Source organism: Megachile rotundata, chromosome 6 (genome assembly GCF_050947335.1).
Source record: "Megachile rotundata isolate GNS110a chromosome 6, iyMegRotu1, whole genome shotgun sequence".
NCBI lineage: Eukaryota > Metazoa > Arthropoda > Insecta > Hymenoptera > Megachilidae > Megachile > Megachile rotundata.
The window spans coordinates 14,481,305-14,502,906 of NC_134988.1; the positions used below are offsets into that span (position 1 = coordinate 14,481,305).

At 34.8% G+C, this 21,602-nt stretch overlaps 1 protein-coding gene and 1 long non-coding RNA gene across 5 annotated transcripts in view; one reads left to right on the forward strand and one right to left on the reverse strand.

The window, feature by feature from the left end:
* Positions 1–21,602, forward strand: part of for (cGMP-dependent protein kinase for) — a 79,149-nt gene that overhangs the window by 35,794 nt on the left and 21,753 nt on the right. For 2 of the 4 annotated variants that reach the window (XM_003704357.3, XM_012287657.2), the window contains exon 2: positions 10,364–10,530. In XM_003704357.3, the coding sequence (XP_003704405.2) occupies positions 10,364–10,530 (167 nt within the window). Of the gene's footprint in view, positions 1–6,163; positions 6,672–10,363; positions 10,531–17,843; positions 18,889–21,602 lie in introns of those variants that run through there. The other 2 variants (XM_012287655.2, XM_012287656.2) reach the window with 2 other exon arrangements.
* On the reverse strand, positions 16,971–18,053 carry LOC105662743 (uncharacterized). Its single transcript, XR_013038491.1, has 2 exons — positions 17,922–18,053; positions 16,971–17,845 (listed from the first exon to the last, which is right to left on the reverse strand). It is a non-coding gene; the product is annotated as an uncharacterized LOC105662743 (long non-coding RNA).

A 21,602-nucleotide genomic window follows, 5' to 3' on the forward strand; every position in this document is an offset into this window, starting at 1 on the left:
TTTTAATAAAGTTTGTGTCTGACAAGATGGCAGATGGATGCAATATAAACCTTATTGGTTCATATGCCAACTTGCAACCACAGAAAATTTTACTTAAGACCAACACTTTTACTTAAGAAATGTTTCTGTCTTCTTTCTTGTTTTAAAAATTCTTGAGACATAAAATAGACATCTTGAAATTTTCAGCATGTCTCAAATTTTTACATCTTCCTGTAAAATCTAATTAACAAAATATTTCCACATCCATTCTTAGATATCCTTGAACTAGTAACCACATCTAGTTCTATTCTTTCCTCCGCGTAAAAATAAATTTTAAAAAATGATGTGCGAGTCAAATCCGACTTGAGACTTTCCGTCAGAGATCTAATTTTTCATCCATTGATGCGTATCCTTCGCAACTATAATTATCTACAGTATAACTGGTTCTGTCAAACGATAAATTGCATCTAATTTTTCAGCTATCGATATATATCCTTCCGAAGTAATTACAGTTATTTATCGAAACTCCTCTCACTGCAACTCCATCGACATTCAAAAATTCCTCACAAATTTACCATGAAAGTAAGTTGAAGGTTTATTTACTTTTTTATCCTGGTTGAACCAGGATTTGAACCCGGACCTTCCTTTCGCCGGGTTATTGCTCCAGCAATTGAGTTATCCAGGTTGTCGATGTATCTCTGGCTCTAAAATTACAAATATGGCTCCCGCCTACGGTACAAGAGCGCTAAAAAGAAACTCGTAAATTGATCGGGGACTCGTAAAGGAATATGAGGGGAATGAGCGTGCACTTTTTTTCAGGAAATGAGAATCCAACGTAGCAATCTCTGTTATAAAGCAGGCAGCCTGATTACTTCTGGAACGGATCGCAAATCGAAACGTAACTTGTTAATCAAGGTACCAACACGTTGATAACATGATTCGTTCACTTGTGTGATTTTATGTTGCTGTTATGTGATATTCGTTGAGTGCGTTTGATTACTATACTTTAGATTATTACACGCTAGGTTACTACGCGCTGGATTATTACGCGTTGGATTACTACGCGCTAGTTTACTACGCGCTGGAGTACCACGCTCTGGATTATTACGCGCTGGATTACTACGCGCTGGATTATTATGCGCTGGATTACCACGCGCTGGATAACCACGCGCTGGATTACCACGCGTTACATTGCCACGCGCTGGATCACCACGCGCTGGATTACCACCCGCTGGACTACCACGCGCTGGATTACCACGCGCTGGACTACCACCCGCTGGACTACCACGCGCTGGATTACCACGCGCTGGATTACAACGCGCTGGATTACGACACGCTGGATTACCACTCGTTGGATTACCACGCGCTGGATTACCACGCTCTGGACTACCACGCGTTGGATTACCACGCGCTGGGCTACCACGCGCTGGATTACTACGCGTTAGATTACCACGTGCCAAATTACCACGTGTTAACTTCTTTCGCGTTAGTATACGGCGCGTTGTAATCTCCACGCATTGAAATTCTCACGCGTTACAATTCTCACGTGTTGAGATTATAACGCATTGTAATCGTCACGTGTCGAATACCTACGCGTGGATTTATCACGCGCCGAAATCACCATGTGCCATAATTGCAACGCAATATAATACCCACCCCTTGTAATTGTCTCGCACCGTAATTACCACGCTCTGTAATTACTACGCATAATCTCCACGCGTAAAAATTTCACGAGTAGGAATCTAGCGAGTCAATATCTGACAAGTGGTAATCTAACGCGTAGGAATCCAACGAGTCAATATCTCACGAGTGGTAATCTAACGCGCAGGAATCCAACGAGTCGATATCTAACAAGTAGCAATCCAATGTGTAAAAATCCAACGAGTCGATATCTAGCAACTAGTAATCCAACGAGTCGATATCTAGTAAGTAGTAATCTAGCGCTCCGAAATCTAACGAGCTCAGTAAATGTGAACCCAACTATATAAATGCACCAACAAAAGTCCCTTGAGAATAACATAGATATGTATCACCCAAGTGACTTCTTATGTGCCATGAATAATATCTGACAGAATAACGGCGGTAATATCTCACAAAGAGAACCGATTCGATCGATGTCCAAGGTAAGGCTAGTGCCTCGCTAGGCCATCCAGAGGAGGACACGGTGAAAGGGGGCCTTTTTCGAAACAACTGTTCGTAACATGCTCGTCGTTCGAGCGTGTATGGTACGCGTTCTGGCTTCGAGGAAGCGCGAGTCGCGATTATATCTCAAAAATAGACCGTGCGCGAACTCGTTGCTCGTTAGTCGTAACCACCCTACGCGACCATCAAAGCCTTAACTGTCCGCGTGGTCCTTTCGCAGTCAGTTTGACGGTGAACATTTGAGGTGCTAGTCGTGCTCGGTCCGTGATCCTTTTGCTACTGCTCCCAATTCGGAGCGTGTACTACTTTTTTTTTGTGGCTTATGGTAATTTTTGAGTGGTACCGTATTACAAAAGTTGGGGACTGTTCGTGATTGGAGTTTGGGATGTTTTTGGTGATTTTGGTGGTGATTTTATGAGTTTGTTGTTTATGAGTTTGAAGTTTATTGGTTAAGTGGTAGAGATTTTGGATGGAATTTTGAAGTAGATTTATAGGGAGTTGGCTGAAGGAAATTTTTAAAGGGTTGGTTGCTAAATTGTTTTTGGTTTTGATGGTGATCTTGGTGGTGACTTTATGTTGAATATTTTTGGAGACATTGATGACTTGTTTATTGATGAGTTGTTTAGGTGGTGAAGATTTTTTTGATGGAATTTTGAGATAGCTTTAAAATTTATAGGAATTTGGCTGATTAAAATTTTTAACTTAAGGTTAATGTGTTGTTAAATTAGTTCTGGTTTAGATGGTGATTTTATGATGGATACTTTTGGGAACATCAATGACTCGTTTATTGATAAATTCTTTAAGTTATAAACATTTTTTCATGGAATTTTGAGGTAGATATTTTTTGAGATTTATGTGAACCGATTATTGTTACTTATCCTTAAATTTTATTTCCTACGAATATAATCTTAAAAATAATTTTCTAGACTGTCAATCACCTAATTCCATCAATTAACCCTGTCACCGCTCCTCCTCAAACTTTTTTATAAAATAAACCTATCGTTTTTGTTCCACGTCAGTCAAGATTAATTCCCCTGAAATTCAAATCAAAACGAATATATTAGAGCAGTAAATTGTATCGGCAGACTCGTAAATTAATATCAATTAATTCGTTCGATTATAGATATTCAAGTCAATTACATACTAATTATTTTCAATTCGAGCCACGTGGTTCGCTTTTTCATTGACAGAAATTAAAGACAATTTCTTAATCAACTAAGCAATTTGTAGCTACGAATGTGTTTTAATCAATTGCGCACCTGTGAAATCGTTCTGTTTACACAAATTGCTGTGAAGTGAAATTGAAACACTTTTTCGTTGTTAAAATTCTATTAAACAGTTATCTTTCTGATATCACTTTAAAAGCTATTAATTTATATAGCACTTTGCTAAGTAAACCGTTCCAAACAATTAATTTCGTTTTCTTCAGTTCTGCTTCAGTTAAGTTGAGTATTTTCACGATTCACAACTTTCGATTATTTTTCTATTACATTTTTTAGACGAGGTAAACAAAGTGACTTGTTTGTTTCTTTTTATTTATGAACAATTATTTATAAACAAAAATAAATTTATTTTGTAATTGAATATGAAAGTTGAATTTAATTAATTTAAAATAGCATTAAGTTGATTAAATTCATTTTTAGCTAAACTTTTTTAATTTATTTTAAAATAAAATTGTGTTGATTGAATTTATTTTTTAGCTAAACTTTTTTAATTAATTTAAAATAGAATTGTGTTGATTGAATATATTTTTTAGCTAAACTTTTTTAACTAATTTAAAATAGAATTAAATTTATTAAATTTATTTTTAGCTAAACATTAATTAATTTAAAATACAACTGCGTTGATTAAATTCATTTTTAGCTGAACATATTTAATGAACTTAAAATAGAATTAATTTAATTAAATTTATTTTTTGAACACGTTTAAATAATTGCAACTACAATTAAGTTCAATAAAATTGCATTTAGAATAAAAATACTCAGCAGAATCTTTCATAATTCACTCCACTCACATTTTCCACGAAAAAAATTCAATTTTTCGAAACAAATTTCCTAATGAAAGAACGTGTAGTAATTATCCGCCCTTAATCGCGCATGCAATTTGGTTTCAATTCCTGCAGTATCATTAAATATGCATCAAATACTACATGCTTCGATAGTAACAGAGGTAATTCTTTTCCTCGTACGACCACGCTAATCGACAGTCATCAGCAAGCATCGACTTCTTTCGAATAAATCAGGAGACTTTCATGTCAGTTGAACAGAGACTGCTTCGAGTGTCGGTTCGTTCTCGATCGATCGATTACATCTCTTTTTTTTATCGAACACTTCCTCGCGTATTCAGTGTATTCAAACTGTTAATCAATTTCTACTTTTGAAAGTAATTAAAATTTATTTTCGAGTTTTATTTTTTAAAAATGTTACCGAGGGAAATTTGGTGCATAAACTTGTTACAGGATTTTGTGAAAAGTGATTTGTGATTATCGAATATATCTTGACTGATTATTATCCGATGGGATTTTGTGTGGAAAATTTCATTTCGAAATAAAGATAAAGCTTACGGTATCTGTGTCAAGAGTTACTCGTTGCAGTTGAAACGTGTTCAAAATATTTTCTATATTCGATAAACTCTGAAAAATGTGAAAGTATTCTTATATGTACTTGTTCAAAAATTTCTGTAACTTATAGTTGCATTTAATTTTGAGCGAAAAGTAGTTTCAATGATAAATAGTAAGAGGAACAATTCTTTTTAGATCTATGAAGCTTAAATATTTATTATCACATTTTAATTTAACCTGAACAAATTGTTATTTTAGAAAAAATCAATTATGTTGCGGAGTTTATATTACTGGCAGTTAAATAAAAATACTGTAAGTTTCAATTCTATGGTTTCTTTACGAGTAGTAATTTTAGATGATTCACTATGACTTTTTTTTTATGAAAAATTATTTGGAAAATAATATACTTCTCAGTGATAAACATTTAATTACGATATTCGAAATAAATTATTTTTACTAATCAATTTTATAATTGAAAGTTAGTCGAGTTGCGTGCAGTATTAATTTTCCTTTCAATATAAATTAAAACAATATTTAAAAACATTTAAAAATAAATCTAACACTAAATTAACATATGAATACTCAACATATACGCAACGTATATTAAAGTATTAAAAATATTCACACACTAAATTACTCAACAATAGTTCATTCTTCAAATCCAAAAAAATTGCATTTGTATTTTACTTTTTATTTCAAAAGGAATTCTGTTACAAGACCATGACTCAAAGGTGTCATTGTTACTCCGCGGCCATTTTCGAAAGTGCTTCGCCATCGAGATGCATGTAAACGCTAACTACTTCATTCTAAAATTCCTATTATTCCAATTATTAATTGCGTTCAATAGATAATCGAAAGACTTATTTCTGAAGCATGCAGAATTTTGGCAAGCAAATGATAGCAGTAGCGGAACAGGATCTATGATCTATTAATATCTATTTCGGTCTACGGATGTAATAAATGTCCGTAGATACCGTGGAAGTCAGTGTCATTTCGAAAATAATTCCTTATCTCTAGAATCAGCTATCTTCGATCTCTGGTATATCAATTTTAATGCACAGAGATTTTTGATGACGTGAAATTCAAGTTTACTCTGTGTCAGTTATGCCACAGCTGATTATTTGTCTTGGTCGATCAAATTTATAGGTTAGGAAGAGAATTTTCGGGGGCCGACATTTGTTTATGTGTTCCTATTTCACTGAACGATCCTTTCAATTTTTACTTGATTAATTAATAGTTGATTATTAAAAAGATAACATCATTGTTAAAACTAAAATTGATAACAAAAATTGATAAATTTTTATAAACTCTACAAGTCACCACCAAAATGACCATTTCTTAAAAACACCACATACTTAAATAGCAAACATGAATTAATAAAAACACATTCTTAAACTTTTTCGTAAAAAAAGAAATTCTATCATAATAAAATAACCATACTTAAAAAGATACTATCCTAAGTAGCTAATAGTTCAACTAAAACTTGCAAGAGCTTGCAAAAACATTCAAAACCCAGTAAAAAATGATTTAGTGAAAATGATAAGTGTCCAAAAGCTACTTCCACAAAATGTCAGAAAGTCTTCCTTAAACGCTAAAATATCTAAAACTTAAACTCGATTTACTGCACGCATATTTTGCCCCCTGACAATCGTAACGGGTCGTTATAAGGAAAAGGATTAAAGTGTCCAGTGGCAGAACATCCGAGGAGCATGGATTCGATACGGGACCTGAAGAGGCTGCTGTACGAGCGGACAGAGGCTCTCCGCCGTCGCGACGAGATGATCGAGTTGCTGGAGAAGACTATCGACGAGCGAGATTCGACTATTCGCTATCTTCAGAACGAGATTGACAAGTTCCGACAAATTGTCGACTTCAGTTTGGCCTCCAGTGGCATCGGCCCTGGCCAGAGGGCCAAGAGACAAGCTATTTCAGCTGAGCCGCTCGCCAGAGACAGCCGCATGATCGTTCAGAAGTTTCCGAAGCCTCAAAGGTACCGAGAGTTTATTGGTTTCATCGCGTGAGGTGATCTACTCTTGGTTTATTTCAGGCGGAGATTTTAATAGAACGACGGTTTTTTCGAACCTTTTTATGCGACGCGATGTTTGGACAGGGCGCGACTCGACTCGTAACAGGGTCGCCATCTTGTGATAATATACGGTTTCTGTCTGACGAGGGAGCTGTTGGTATAGGAGGTTTTCAAGGTTTTTTTAGGTTTCGGGGAAATTGATGAGATTGAAGTTTAATTAGAACATTTGGTAACTCTCTGCTCTATTTTTTGAAATGTAGTGAAGTATTGGATACAGATTCATATGTTTGGATTCTGTATATTCGAATCTGTGTATGGTTATATTTGTGTTCAAGTGTTCCATATGCACAAATTAGTATATTGAGAGATCTTCATGTATGTTGGATCTTTGTATACTCAGATCTTTGTATAGAGATTAGTATATGCACTATATTTCCAGATATTTATCTCTGGATTTATGTATAAGTGTATACATAAGTGTATATTTCTATATATGTTAGATCTGTATTCTTACATCTCCATATATCTTTGTACATCTTATTTAGATCACTATATCTCCACATCCTTATGGCTCCAAATTTTTATATCTCTCGATTTGCATATACTCACATCTCCACATATGTGTATCTCTATATCTTCACATACTTAAATCCCTATACCTTCACATCTCTTCATTTCTTCACATTTGAAGTACCATCTTAAGCATATGAGATTATTCTTACCCTATTAATCTTACCCTGACACAAAATATTCATGCACTGTGGTAATTTCATCTATCAAGAAAGCTAAAAATATGTGTACCAAAAAATCTTCTCCAAAAAGGAACAAGCAAATTCGGTCTAAAATTTGTTCACAGACGTTCTACTTACAGGTTATAAATGTCACATTAACCTGTCCTTCAAAAGTATCCTTCCACTAATTTTTTTAATAAAACAACATATCTTTGATTGCTACGAATAAAATTTGTTTAGAGTACAGAAAGTACTTCATACATAAATATGTCATAACAGTTAATAAAATGTTAAGACGTACATCGGAGGACTTAGTAAAACATTCGAAAGAAAACAACACACCATAAAAGTTTCGAATTCGAGGTCAACCACAGAGATCGATGACTTGGCGATTGCCATAGCTATTATTAAGAGTGAAATTTAGTCGTTGGTTGCGTAACAGGACTGATAGTTTCACCTATACAAATTACGCTGCCGCAAAAATACGTGACAAAGTGTTACAGTGAAACTGTTTTCGATGCATGCCACGTGGATTCGTTAACTCCTTCGTTGTTTCTTCTTTTCATTTACTTTCTAACCATTTTTTGAAAGTTTATATAAATTGTAATGTATGGTTTGTGAAGCAGACTGGATTTTACAAGATTAGATTCTGACATTTTTAAGTTTAACAAATTTTATAAATTTTTTAAATTCTTCAAATTTCTCATCTCCTCAATTTTCTCAAATTTTTTAAACTCTTCAAATTTCTCAATTTTCCTAAATTTTCTAAAGACTTCAAATTTCCTAAATTTTTAAAATTCTTCAAATTTCTCATCTTCTCAATTTTCTCAAATTTTTTAAACTCTTCAAGTTTCTCAATTTTCCCAAATTTTCTAAAGTCCTCAAATTTCTCAATCTTCCCAATTTTCTCAAATTTGTTAAACTCTTCAAGTTTCTCAATTTTCCTAAATTTTCTAAAGTCTTCAAATTTCATAAATTTTCTAAATTCTTCAATTTTCCCAATCTTCCAAATCTTCCTAAATTTCCCAAATCTTTAAATTAAATCAATCGCAGACAAACAAATATTCTCTCATAAAAATCTATTCATCAGCATAAGTATCAAGAAGACTTAAATTAAATTTTAACGACGGCAATATAACGAGACTCTACTGTACCGCAATCAACATAAACCTCCCGACAAAAAATCTATATTGCGTAACGCTTGTAAAGAGAATAATCGTTATTACGATTGTTATAATCGATTATTCTGAAACGCAAGAAGATTTAATAATAGACGATTAGGCTACGGTTAGACCGTCGAAGAGAACACTTATTCGAAGCACAGCTTGTGGTATCGCAAAATGTGCAACAGGTGCAGAGCACGATAAACATAGTTCGGCGCTTTTGATGTTTCGCTCTGAGAATAAATGAGAGCATTACCTTCGGAGCATTGACTGTGGGTCATATTAAATGCACGACGTGAGTTGTTGACTTCGAAATTACCATTAGAGTCGCTTAGAAACCCTTGATATCTCTAGTGTTACAACCTTTCTTTTGCAATGCTAATACGAGTCAAGAACGAATCGCTGTTACAAGATTCGTGAAATGATTTGTTAAGTGCCATCTGTTGGACTGAAGGGAACAGATTTTCTTTGTGTTCTTTGGTTTTAATTTGGAACTTTGCGAGTTTGGAAATTTAGGAATTTGGAAATTTGGGAATTTGGGACTTCGCGAGTTTGGAAATTTGGGAATTTGGAACTTTGCAAGTTTGGAAATTTGGGAATTTGGAACTTTGCAAGTTTGGAAATTTGGGAATTTGGAACTTTGCAAGTTTGGAAATTTGGAAATTTGGAAATTTGGGAATTTGGAACTTTGCAAGTTTGGAAATTTGGAAATTTGGAACTTTGCAAGTTGGGAAATTTTGGAATTTAGAAACTCGTGAATTTGAGACTTTGCAAGTTTGGGAATTTGGAAATTTGGAAATTTGGGAATTTGGAACTTTGCAAGTTTGGAAATTTGGAAATTTGGAAATTTGCAAGTTTGGAAATTTGGGAATTTGGAAATTTGCAAGGTTGGAAATTTGTGAATTTGGAACTTTGCAAGTTTGGAAATTTGTGAATTTGGGACTTTGCAAGTTTGGGAATTTGGAAATTTGGAAATTTGGGAATTTGGAAATTTGCAAGTTTGGAAATTTGGGAATTTGGAAATTTGCAAGTTTGGAAATTTGGGAATTTGGAAATTTGCAAGGTTGGAAATTTGTGAATTTGGAACTTTGCAAGTTTGGAAATTTGGGAATTTGGAACTTTGCAAGTTTGGAAATTTGGAAATTTGGAAATTTGGGAATTTGGAACTTTGCAAGTTTGGAAATTTGGGAATTTGGAAATTTGCAAGGTTGGAAATTTGTGAATTTGGAACTTTGCAAGTTTGGAAATTTGGGAATTTGGAACTTTGCAAGTTTGGAAATTTGGAAATTTGGAAATTTGGGAATTTGGAACTTTGCAAGTTTGGAAATTTGGAAATTTGGAACTTTGCAAGTTGGGAAATTTTGGAATTTAGAAACTCGTGAATTTGAGACTTTGCAAGTTTGGGAATTTGGAAATTCAGAAATTTATAAATTTGGTACTTTGCAAGTTTGGAAATTTGGAACGTTGCAAGTTTGCAATTTTCTAAATCCAGAAATTGAATACACAATTCAACATAACCTACATAAATCACTAACCAATGAAACTAAACAAATCTTGCAAAAATTCCCAAGTGTATACTTACACTTATTCTTACAATTTTTACAATGTATACAAAGTATATATATGCACAATTTTATGAGTGTAATAAGCTATCTTATTATTACCTGTAATAATATGAATTATGCTACTTGTGACAGTTATCTTCCCTCGATGTAAAATAAGCATTGAATGAAACAAAAAGGATTGTGTGTTTATTTTAAAGGTCTCGTGAGCTGATCAAAGCGGCCATTTTGGACAATGACTTCATGAAGAACCTGGAGCTGACGCAAATCAGGGAGATCGTGGATTGCATGTATCCTGTTACTTTTTCAGCTGGGTCTACTATTATAAGAGAAGGAGATGTTGGCTCCATTGTATATGTTATGGAAGGTAAGTCATTGACTTCAAAATTTCTGTGCAATTTCAAGATTATTTCTATTATATTGCCTTTCACTCATGGTGTAAATTTTATGATACTCAAATTTTTATTTATAAAATCGTCTAAGAAATTCTAACATTTGTTGTATTTTTAAATTTGTTAATTGAAAATAATTTTTATACAGGTTGTCTCATTATGCAAATATCTAAAACTCATTTGCAATATTGCATTGTTAACTATTGAACTATTCTGTTATTAATTATTGCAACATTATACTTTTTAGCTTTTGAAGTAACTCGTGTTCAATATTATAATCTCTCTTCAGAAAATGATTGAATTTTATTCAATTTTACAGAGCACTATCAAGTTTAATATTCTGAAATAGTACTTAGCAAAAGAATTAATAAATAACTAATTTATGAGTAACCATGAGTACCTTTAATTAATTCACTAAAAAATCCAGTGAAAGTAGTTTAAATTACCCGGAAAGTTCACCGCATACATCTTTCTGAACAACTTCACTCTGACCTCAGCGCAGCTATGCAACTCGTATGATTCATAATTTTTTTAGAAAAACGAGTGATTCAAGTCGCGCCTTTTCTTCCAAAAAACCGGTTTCCACGCCACTGGCTATAAATAGAATGTTATTGAAGGTATGCCGCGTTTTTTATTGCCGTTATAATGCCGGCTATTATTAAGACCACTTTTGTGAAATAAGCTTTATTATCCATGATGATGTATATGTTTGAGTACACGCGATACACGATAAATACCATATTATTTGTTTAAAAATAAGCAATATCTGTTATTACTTGTTCATTAAAATAATAATTTCTTTTGAAGATAACTCATTTTTTGAAACACCCTGTAATTTTCACTGCCCACAGTTTAACTCAAAGACTCAAAATAACAAAAAACTGTACTGCATTGTAATAATTAAGATAACTTAGGATGAAGATACAGGGTGTTTCATTCGAATATCTTCAAAATTATTCATGATACAAAAATATGTTTCCAATGGAACTGAAAGGAGATTCTATATTAATATTTTATAGACAAAAGCGTGAGGGACATATGAGGAGTCTTCATCTTTTCTTGCAATAGATGTAGCCAATCATTTTCTGTGAAAAATCATTAACCTATTTATTTTGAGAAACCATTAGTTCAGGAGATATTTTAAATATAATATTATAGGATAGTTCTAAAAATTACTAACATAGGTACGTCAAGAAATTGTTACTTTAAAAAATGTTTGAATTTGAATACATTATAGAGGACCTCTCTAAATGAATCACCCTGTAGCATTAGTTAAAAATCACTAACATAGGTACGTCAAAAATTGTTAGTTTAAAAAATGTTTCAATTTGAATACATTATAGAGGACCTCTCTAAATGAATCACCCTGTAGCATTAGTTAAAAAATCACTGACATAGGTACGTCAAAAAATTGTTAGTTTAAAAAATGTTTCAATTTGAATACATTATAGAGGACCTCTCTAAATGAACCATCCTGTAGCATTAGTTAAAAAATCACTAACATAGGTACGTCAAAAAATTATTACTTTAAAAAATGTTTCAATTTGAATACATTATAGAGGACCTCTCTAAATGAACCACCCTGTAGCATTAGTCACCAAACAATTCGTTTAACACAGAAACGAAATCACGTTCGGATCTGAAATTCCAGGCAACTTTCTTACGTAGTTATTACACGAAACCACGTTTCGTTGGTCGGTGAATTTCCTTTTACTTCCGGTTCCGGTTAAACGCGTTTCAGACACGCTTTGCGCAACCATACTACAATTAAATACGAGCATAATGAGTCAGCCGTAATGTAACCACGTAAATTTTTATGTGCTACAACCACGGTTTAACCGACTGTGTAAACATTTAACGTTTATATCGGTGTCGCGTAACCATTACGCAAACAATTACCGCCGTGAATCCGTGTCGTTTCAACAGACAGAGATGTGTTTTGATAAAAAGTCGGACGAAAATAAAACGGTTATCTGTTTACCGTGTTAAATGACGTGTGGTAGATTCTGTTTGTTTCTGTCTTATTACCAAAATTCGGGTCGGTATCGTGAGTGATATCTATTGACGAGTGTCGTCTTCAGTATTGAGTGACGTCTATTGGCGAGTGTGTGATGTTATGTGTGGAGGGGCGGACATGTGTGCGATGTGGGCGCGAACGCGTTTGGAGGATCCTCGGCATAGTCGGTTCGGGAGTTTTTTTAGGGAGGGGAACTTTTTGAGAGGGATTTTTGGTGTTTTGGAATTTTATGAGTTTGGGAGTTTTAGATGTGAGCTTGGAGGGTGGGAGTTTCGGGGTTTTGGAATTTTTTAATTTGGAGATCTTGAAGTTTGGAATCTTTGGAGTGTGAGATCTGGGAAGATGGAATTTTAGAATTTTGGGATCTTGAAGAGTGGAATTTTTCTACTTTAAGATATGGAGGGGTGGAATTTTTCTACTTTGAGATCTCGAGGAGTGGAATTAGTCAACTTTGACATCTCGAAATTTGGAATTTTGAAACTTTGAAACCTCGAAGTTTGGAATTTTTGGAGTGTACGATCTGGGAAGATGGAATTTTAGAATTTTTAAATCTTAAAGAGTGGAATTTTTCTACTTTGAGATCTCGAGGAGTGGAATTTGTCAAATTTGACATCTCGAAATTTGGAATTTTGAAACTTTGAAACCTTGAAATATAGAATTCTTGGAGTGTAAGACCTTGAAAGTTGGAATTTTGGAATTTTGAAATCTTGAAGAGTGGAATTTTTCTACTTTGAGATCTCGAGGAGTGCAATTTGTCAACTTTACCATCTCGAAATTTAGAATTCTTGAACCTTAAGATCTCAAAGTATGGAATTATTTAACTTCAGAACTTGAAACTCGAGACCTCGAAATTTTTTAAATTCACAACCTAAAAATTTCACAAATTTTAACATTAACTCAGTTCTCTAGATAGAAGTTTTTTCTCTCTGTACGTAAACTGATACTTCAGAATCTTATACACGTAACAAGATAGGTAGAACGCAACATCACCACATGTCAGCAGTTTGTGATAGATTTTAAATTCAAAAGTTGAATTTATGATATTTCACAGAAAAATTTGAAATGACTCACGATTCGTGATTTTCTTAACATTGTACTATCTCACACTTGCCTCTCTTAGCTGAAAAAAATTCCTAATATAAAATTAAAAATTACTAAATAAAATATACCATCAATTTTTTAATTTTTAAAGTAGTTTAATTTTTTAAACTATTCTTTCTTTATATTACAACAAATATAAAACGACAAACATACTGCTATTTCTAAAATAATAAAATAGTATAATAAGCCAACTACATGTTAACCTAACCTAACCTAACCCACCATTTTCTTGACAATATTATAACAGTCACATACGTTTCCCAGCGAATGAAACCCGAACATTTTAAAACGCATGAAGTAATAACGGATGATTTCCTGCATAATTTTCCTTTCTATTGAATTTTCCTTTCGCAAGATACACATGAAAATCTCGTTTAGAATTCAATGATGCAGTAAACGCGTGCAAAACGTTGTTATCTAACGCTCCAATGAGAACCACTGTCCTTTCTCTCGGAAGTTCGTGCACCGTAACAGCATAGCAATTAATGTGTCGATTAGGATATATTTATAAAATGATACGTCTCCTTGTCAACTTGAACATGAAAATTGACTTAAAAATGATTGAGGGAAAATCACTTTCATTCGCTTTATACTTTTGCCGACACACATTCACATTTTTTAATACAAATTAGTTTAAATTCAAACTCTTGCAATGCAAATTCTTCTTTTTAAAAAAGAAATTGTTCTCTTTCATTAATTTTACTGTATTTATTTTTTATATGTACAATATGTACTTTTTTTCGTGAATTTAAATTTTAATAGAAATTTACTTTTATAAAATGAAAAATAGTTTTGAATTTTTCAATTTGTTGTGTACATAATTAATATTTATTTTTATATAGTGAATTATAATTCTATGGTGTACATATTAGGAATGAATTAATTGTTTAATAAATTTGTTGATTTATTCTTCCAATATTTTAGCAGATCAATGCTTTTAAATTATTTAAACAAAATTTTTAACATAAAACCTATAACATTTACTAAAATGAATAAGAGTCAATCAATTTTTATACAAATTTAATTTAAGCAATAAACATAAGAATTTCTAGAATTTAAAAATGATCTGGGACAAAGATAAACGAAAAGCACCGGTGAAAAGTGTACCACATCAGGAAAACAGACTTTCACCGACACTGAAAATTGCCACGGGATGAAGTTATTAAACTCGACAAAACAACATGGCGGTGCAAATAACCTAAACGGTACACTATAAAACAGAACTACTGAATCAACCGTGAAACATAAAAAAAAGAACCGTCCTAACCAAGATTGCTCCACTTTTGCGTGTAATCTTCCCACTACAAACATCCGCAGTCTACCACCTTTCCGATCTTGTTCCCACAATTAAGGTATATTATTTCACCGCGATTTATGGGCAGCAAACAAGTAAACGAAGGAAAAATATACTCGGCATTATCCTTATCATTCGGTTCTCACTGAACCGGCTCTACAGATTCTCAACTTTTGAGATTACGATGTAAATACGACAGTAATTGCGTTTCTCGATGTAATTGATATACATACTTTTCATTTGAACGCTTCAGCTACCATAATCGAGATAGATACGAGTACTTAGGTTATGTGGCACGTTGTAATTATTGAGAAAATTAATGTGGCAGACAAATTCGAGATCTTCTCATTTTTATGTCTAGATTTATTTCAGGTTTGTTAATTGCTAGCTTTAACTGAGCACCGTTTGAATTAATAACTCTATGTTAAATATTTGGATTTTTTAATGATAAAGGGTGATATTCTTGTTTAGAAGTTTTATTTTAATTTTGGTGAATTGGGTTTTGGTAGACTTGCGATGTTGACCATGGATGAGTATATGTACTATCTGTGTTCCATATAAATAAATAAATCCATAGGTTTCTAGGTCTTCTCTATGGGCATTTATCTTGATGTTTCTAGATCTCTAAATTCTAAGATATTTTCAGATCCTACATGAGATTCATATAATTTCAAATTCCTATGTATCAAAATTTCTAAGTGACTTTGATTCCTACATTGCTGGATCTCTGCACTCCTAGATGCTCATATCTCCAAATCTACATATGTCCAAATGCCTACACCCTGAATCCCTATATGTTCTGATCCCCACATTGTTAAATCTCCACATTCCCATATCTCTATACTCTCAAATCTCTACGTTCCTAGGTTCCTATATCCCCAAATCTCTTTCTAACCCTAATTTCTGCTCTTCCAAATACTCACAACCCCAAATCCCCACATGTCCAAATCCCTACACCCCAAATCCCCACATGTCCTCATCCCTACATTGCTAAATCTCCACATTCCCATATCTCTATACCCTCAAATTTCTACGTTCCTGGATTCCTACACCCCCAAATCTCTTTCTAACCCTAATTTCTGCTCTTCCAAATACTCACAACCCCAAATCCCCACATGTCCAAATCCCTACACCCCAAATCCCCACATGTCCTCATCCCTACATTGCTAAATCTCCACATTCCCATATCTCTAAACCCCCAAATCTCCACGTCCCTAGACTCCTACATCCCCAAATCTCTTTCTAACCCAAATTTCTGCTCTCCCAAATTCTCACAATCCCAAATCCCCACATGTCCAAATCCCTACACCTCAAATCCCCACATGTCCTCATCCCTACAATTCCAAATCCCTAAATTCCCAAATTTCTACATGTCCACATCTCTACCTTTCTAAATCACCACTTCCCCAGATCTCTTTCATAGATATAAAAATCCTCATATCTCTCCATCTTCATAACTGCAGCTTCTATACATATACCTAAATGCCTATTTTCCTAGAAATAGTAATTCGTAAAGCCAACAACCGTGGAAGACAAGTTTTTTTTTAATGCTTATGTATACATTTTCCAAACTAAGACTCGTAACACCTTTTACCTTTCTTTTGCTACACTTTCTGCTTTTAATACCAAGTTTTAATTTACTCGGTTACATGTAGGTAGACTTTTTATATCGAGTTATATTACGAATTTACATATTGCGATACGAATCACGGCAATCTTGGAAAATGCACCGTTACCAGTTCGAATAATTGTTTGATTAATAGACCGGCGCGTGTTTCGAAAATGTACCTTGATGTGTTACGTAAATGTATTCTCCATTCAAATTTTATGAACATTCGCTGTGAATTAAATACTCGAAATGTATTTTTTAAATATATGTCAATGGAGTAACTACACCTTTGATGACAATTTGATTTACTACACTTTTCAATGAAATTTTATTTACTACAGTTTTTACTTGTATTTCGTTCTTCAGTATTTTGCAATGAAAAATATAGCAACTCTTTGTAAACACTTCAGTATATTTTACAAAAAATATTCTCATAAAATATATCTATCACCAAAAACACGTTTTCTATTTATACAAGCTTAAAACTGCATAATTTTACATCAATAAACAAAGAATGCAATAAAAAAAAAAATTTACAAGTTCCTATAGAATCGAACCCTACTCTCTCGCGTGACATTCCCACAAATTAACCACATGCCAAAATACTATTAACTCGTCACATTCAATTTACATATATTTAAAATTGCTCCAATTTTTATTACGAAATACTTAAAAAACATTTGAGTCAACATATCCCTAAACAGAACGAGTCTATGAATATTCAGAGCCTCGAATCAATGAAACAAAGGTCATCATTCTCGCAAAATATCAAAACGATAGGGGTTTATTAGCACATATCAGGAACACCCAGTATATTCGTGGGAGTGGTTGCAGCAAGCCGATCACTATGATTTGAGAACCGCTGTCCTTTCTCTCCCTAACGGCTCGCCTGGTGGGGGATCGACAGTCGGAGGGGAAGGGAGTTTCTCGTGCACAGTCTTTGCGGGCGTACTTTTCACCAGTCGTGAACGCTGTCAGTGAGCGTCAGTTTCGAAGGAGTGGTCCTGCTGGTGTCCTCGTTCGTGTGACGCCAGGATTCCCGGCTGCTCCTTTGTCACAAGTTCCTCCGCTCTCCTGTCGCCTCCGAATCGAAAGTTCGCGCCGCTGAAAACGGAACTGGCCCTCTCATTGTTCGATAATTGGACCTGGTTGCGCAACCGATCCATCGATCTCCTTTGGCCCGATCCTTGGGTTCCCGTTGCAAGACACAGCCTCGCAAAGTGCACCGAAGGTTCTCCGTACCGGTCATGGATCGAAATAGAAGTTGCTCTGCGATGAGAAAACTGACCGTTCAATTACAGTGATTATAGTCGAGGTCGAGATTTATGCTTCATATATAACTTGCCGTGAACCTGCTGTCCAGCCGAAAACCAGGTGTCAAGGGCCCTGATCGAAGAGCCAAGCACGTGTTTTCCGCCGTGATTTAGTGCTGGAACGCGGCCGACCCAGACGCGGCAGAGTTTTGACTGGAGCGCTGACGCATAGTCAAACAGAACTGATCTGGTCCATCGATCTTGCTGCTGGAAGAAAGCCAAGAACCAGTGTCGAATTTCATCGTTCTCACGGTAAATCACGGACTGGAGGCTTCGAGACGAGTTAATGTCTCCGGCTGATAGATCTCTGTTCAGCTCCTGGCTTCTGCATCCCAACTGATTCATCATAGAACCGTCAAAAAGCAAGTTGACCAAAAAATGACCATCACGATGAACAATTAAATCGTACAACAAGAAACTTTAATTTCTGACTGACGTCCTTTAACGAGCCTTTAACCTTAAAAACCATCATCGAATGCCTAAAAGGAAAAACCTCTGACAGAAGTTTACACGAGCAGTAAAGAAGAGGCAGAAAAGGAGTGACTCAGCCGACAAACATGAAGGTCCGCAGTTATCCCGGCCGAGCCGTCCTGGAGGACCCCGAGCTGCTCTTAGACCCTGACGCCACTCGAGGAAGAGCGATGGAGCTGCTGTACGAAGCCAGCTGGCGCGAATGCGGAGTAAATTGGACGAGCAACGGGAGGAATAAGCCTCCGAAGGAGCACGACGAGGAGTACAGGCAACCCTACGCTGAGGTGATCTCTCAGCTGGAGGGTGTGCTGGAGGGTAGCAGAGTCAGCGCGTCCAGAGAGGATTCGGAATCGAGAAGGTCGAGCAGTACCGGCACCACGGACAGCGAATCGGAGGTGACTCAGCCTAGCAATAACCAAGGTGGATTCCTTATACCGAGACCGAGGCTGATTGTACCGGTTCACACCTACGCCAGGAGACGACGAACCGGCGCTCCACCTCCTGTCAGGAGACGACAAATACGCCAAGGTATTTCTACAGATTCTGAATATAGTTTGTTCAGCGTAGGTCGAGGTCTAGGTTTGGTAGTTGAGAACGGTTGGATCTTGGTTTATCGGATAGTTAGGTTTATCAGAGTTAGGTCGAGGTTTATCAGACGTAGTTGCAAATAGGTCTAAGTTTATCAGAGGTAGTTTGGATTAGGTCTAGTTTTATCAGAGGTAGTTTGGATTGTTAGGTTTAGTTTCATCAGAGGTATGGGATAGTTAGGTCGAGTTTCATCAGAGGTAGTTTGGATTGTTAGGTCTAGTTTCACCAGAGGTATGGAATAGTTAGGTCTAAATTTATCAGAGGTAGTTTGGATTGTTAGGTTTAGTGTCATCAGAGGTATGGGATTGTTAGGTCGAGTTTTACCAGAGGTATGGGATAGTTAGGTCTAAATTTATCAGAGGTAGTTTGGATTGTTAGGTCTAGTTTCACCAGAGGTATGGAATAGTTAGGTCTAAATTTATCAGAGGTAGTTTGGATTGTTAGGTTTAGTTTCATCAGAGGTATGGGATAGTTAGGTCTAAGTTTATCAGAGGTAGTTTGGATTGTTAGGTCTAGTTTCACCAGAGGTATGGAATAGTTAGGTCTAAATTTATCAGAGGTATGGGATAATTAGGTCTAGTTTCATCGGAGTTATGGGATAGTTAGGTCTAGGTTTGTCAGAGATATTAGGTCCCGTTCCATCAGAAGTAGTTGCAGCTAGCTCTATCAGAAGTAGATATTTAGGTCTACTTTCATCAGAATTATTTGAGAATATGTCTTTAGAATTTAGGCCTAGTTCTGTCAGAGGTAGTTGATAGTGAGATCCATCTTCATCAGAGGTAGTCGATAATTTCAAATGAACAATCTACGATTCACGTCATCAAAAAACAAATTGTAGCAAAATTCATTTATGTAACTGTTTTCTAATTGGTTTATCTGTATTTATAACACCGATCCCATTTTCCACGGACGATAAATATGCAAATTTATTAAATCACTTAAACAGCATAATCTTTACGTTTCTCAAGGATCTTCAAACCTTCGAGCACATAAGACACGCAAGGATTTTGTAGTGCATAACCTTGCATGTAATCCGTATTTCATTTGAAACTATTCATCACGATTAAAGAAACGTTCCAAGGTGTTTAAGACAGAAGTGTAGTATTATAAAGTTGATTAATGTTTGTTCGAATTGTGAGTTAATATATTCTGACGAATTCGGTACATTTGCAGGTGGCAATCGATTATCTACTGTACAAACAAACACAAGTTCGGTGACAATAATTGAGAGGAATTTTCAAATATTTTTTGCTCATAAATCAAACCATTGTTTGTTATTCCTAATATGTAAATTTTGTTGTAAACACTGGTCAGTTTTTAGAAAACAAATTAATAACATCTACTTTATTATTCTTCTGCTAAAGAATAATAAATTCCTATGCCATAAATTCAATAATATTTTCGTGTCGAACACAAAATTAAGTTGAAAAGAGCTCAACACTTTTACCTCCTCGTTTACTAAGAATCTACGTCAGACATCCGTTTACTTCAAAAATTGTGTATCAAAAGAAGCGTGGAAACAATACATCGAGTGTGTTGAAAGCGTATGAATGTCACGAAGGCTACTGGAACAATAAAAGGAGTTTATAGAAATGTATTCGTCGTTAGAAAATGTCAAACGTTGCTCAAAGAGCATGATAATCGATGAAATGTGAACATCGTGAAGCATCGAAGGTCGTTTCAACACCTTTTCGGTTTTCATAGTCGAAATAATAAATTTAATGTAGTGGAATAAAGAGGAGGTTGTTGGAAAAATGATTAGTAATGATCTCGTTTAACGAGCATAAGTGGATTTACCTCGAAAATGAATGTATTACAAGGAGAGAGCCATTAAATTAAATGTGGAGAGAGATAAAAATGTAAACGAAGAATGATTTGTGGTATAAATAGTAGAACATTTTGTAGTTTGTTGTATAAATTTTTGAAGGGGATTTTGGGGATTTGGGAAGTTGAGAAGGTGGGGATTTAAGGAGGTGGGAATTTAGAGAGATGAGGATTTAGGAAGATGGGAATTTAGGGAGATGGGAACTTAAGGAGATGGGAATTTAAGGAGATGGGAATTTAAGAAGGTGGGAATTTGAGGAGATGGGAAATTAAGGAGATGGGAATTTAAGAAGGTGGGAATTTAAGGAGATGGGAATTTAAGAAGGTGGGAATTTAAGGAGATGGGAATTTAAGGAGATGGGAATTTAAGAAGATGGGAATTTAAGAGGGTGGGAATTTAAAGAGATGGAAATTTAGGAAGATGGGAATTTAAGAAGGTGGGAATTTAAGGAGATGGGAATTTGGAAATTTGGAAATTTGGAAATTTAGAAATTTGGAATTTTGGAATTTTGGAATTTTGGAAATTTGAAAATTTGGGAGTTTGGAAATTTTAAAATTTGGAAATCTTGAAATCTGGAAATTTGGAAATTTAGAAATTTGCAAATATCAGAAATAAGAAAACTTGATAACTAAAAAGTTTACGACTTAGAAAATAAAAAACAAGCAACCTTCCAAACTTAAAAAATGTTCTAATCCACAAATATGACTCGAAATTCTAAAAATGAGTGTAAAGATATAAATTTTGTTAACAAAGAAATATCCAGTTTACTTTCACTCACGGATACAAGGTTTCGATCGCGATTGAATCAAGGACATGCTTTTTCTTGAGT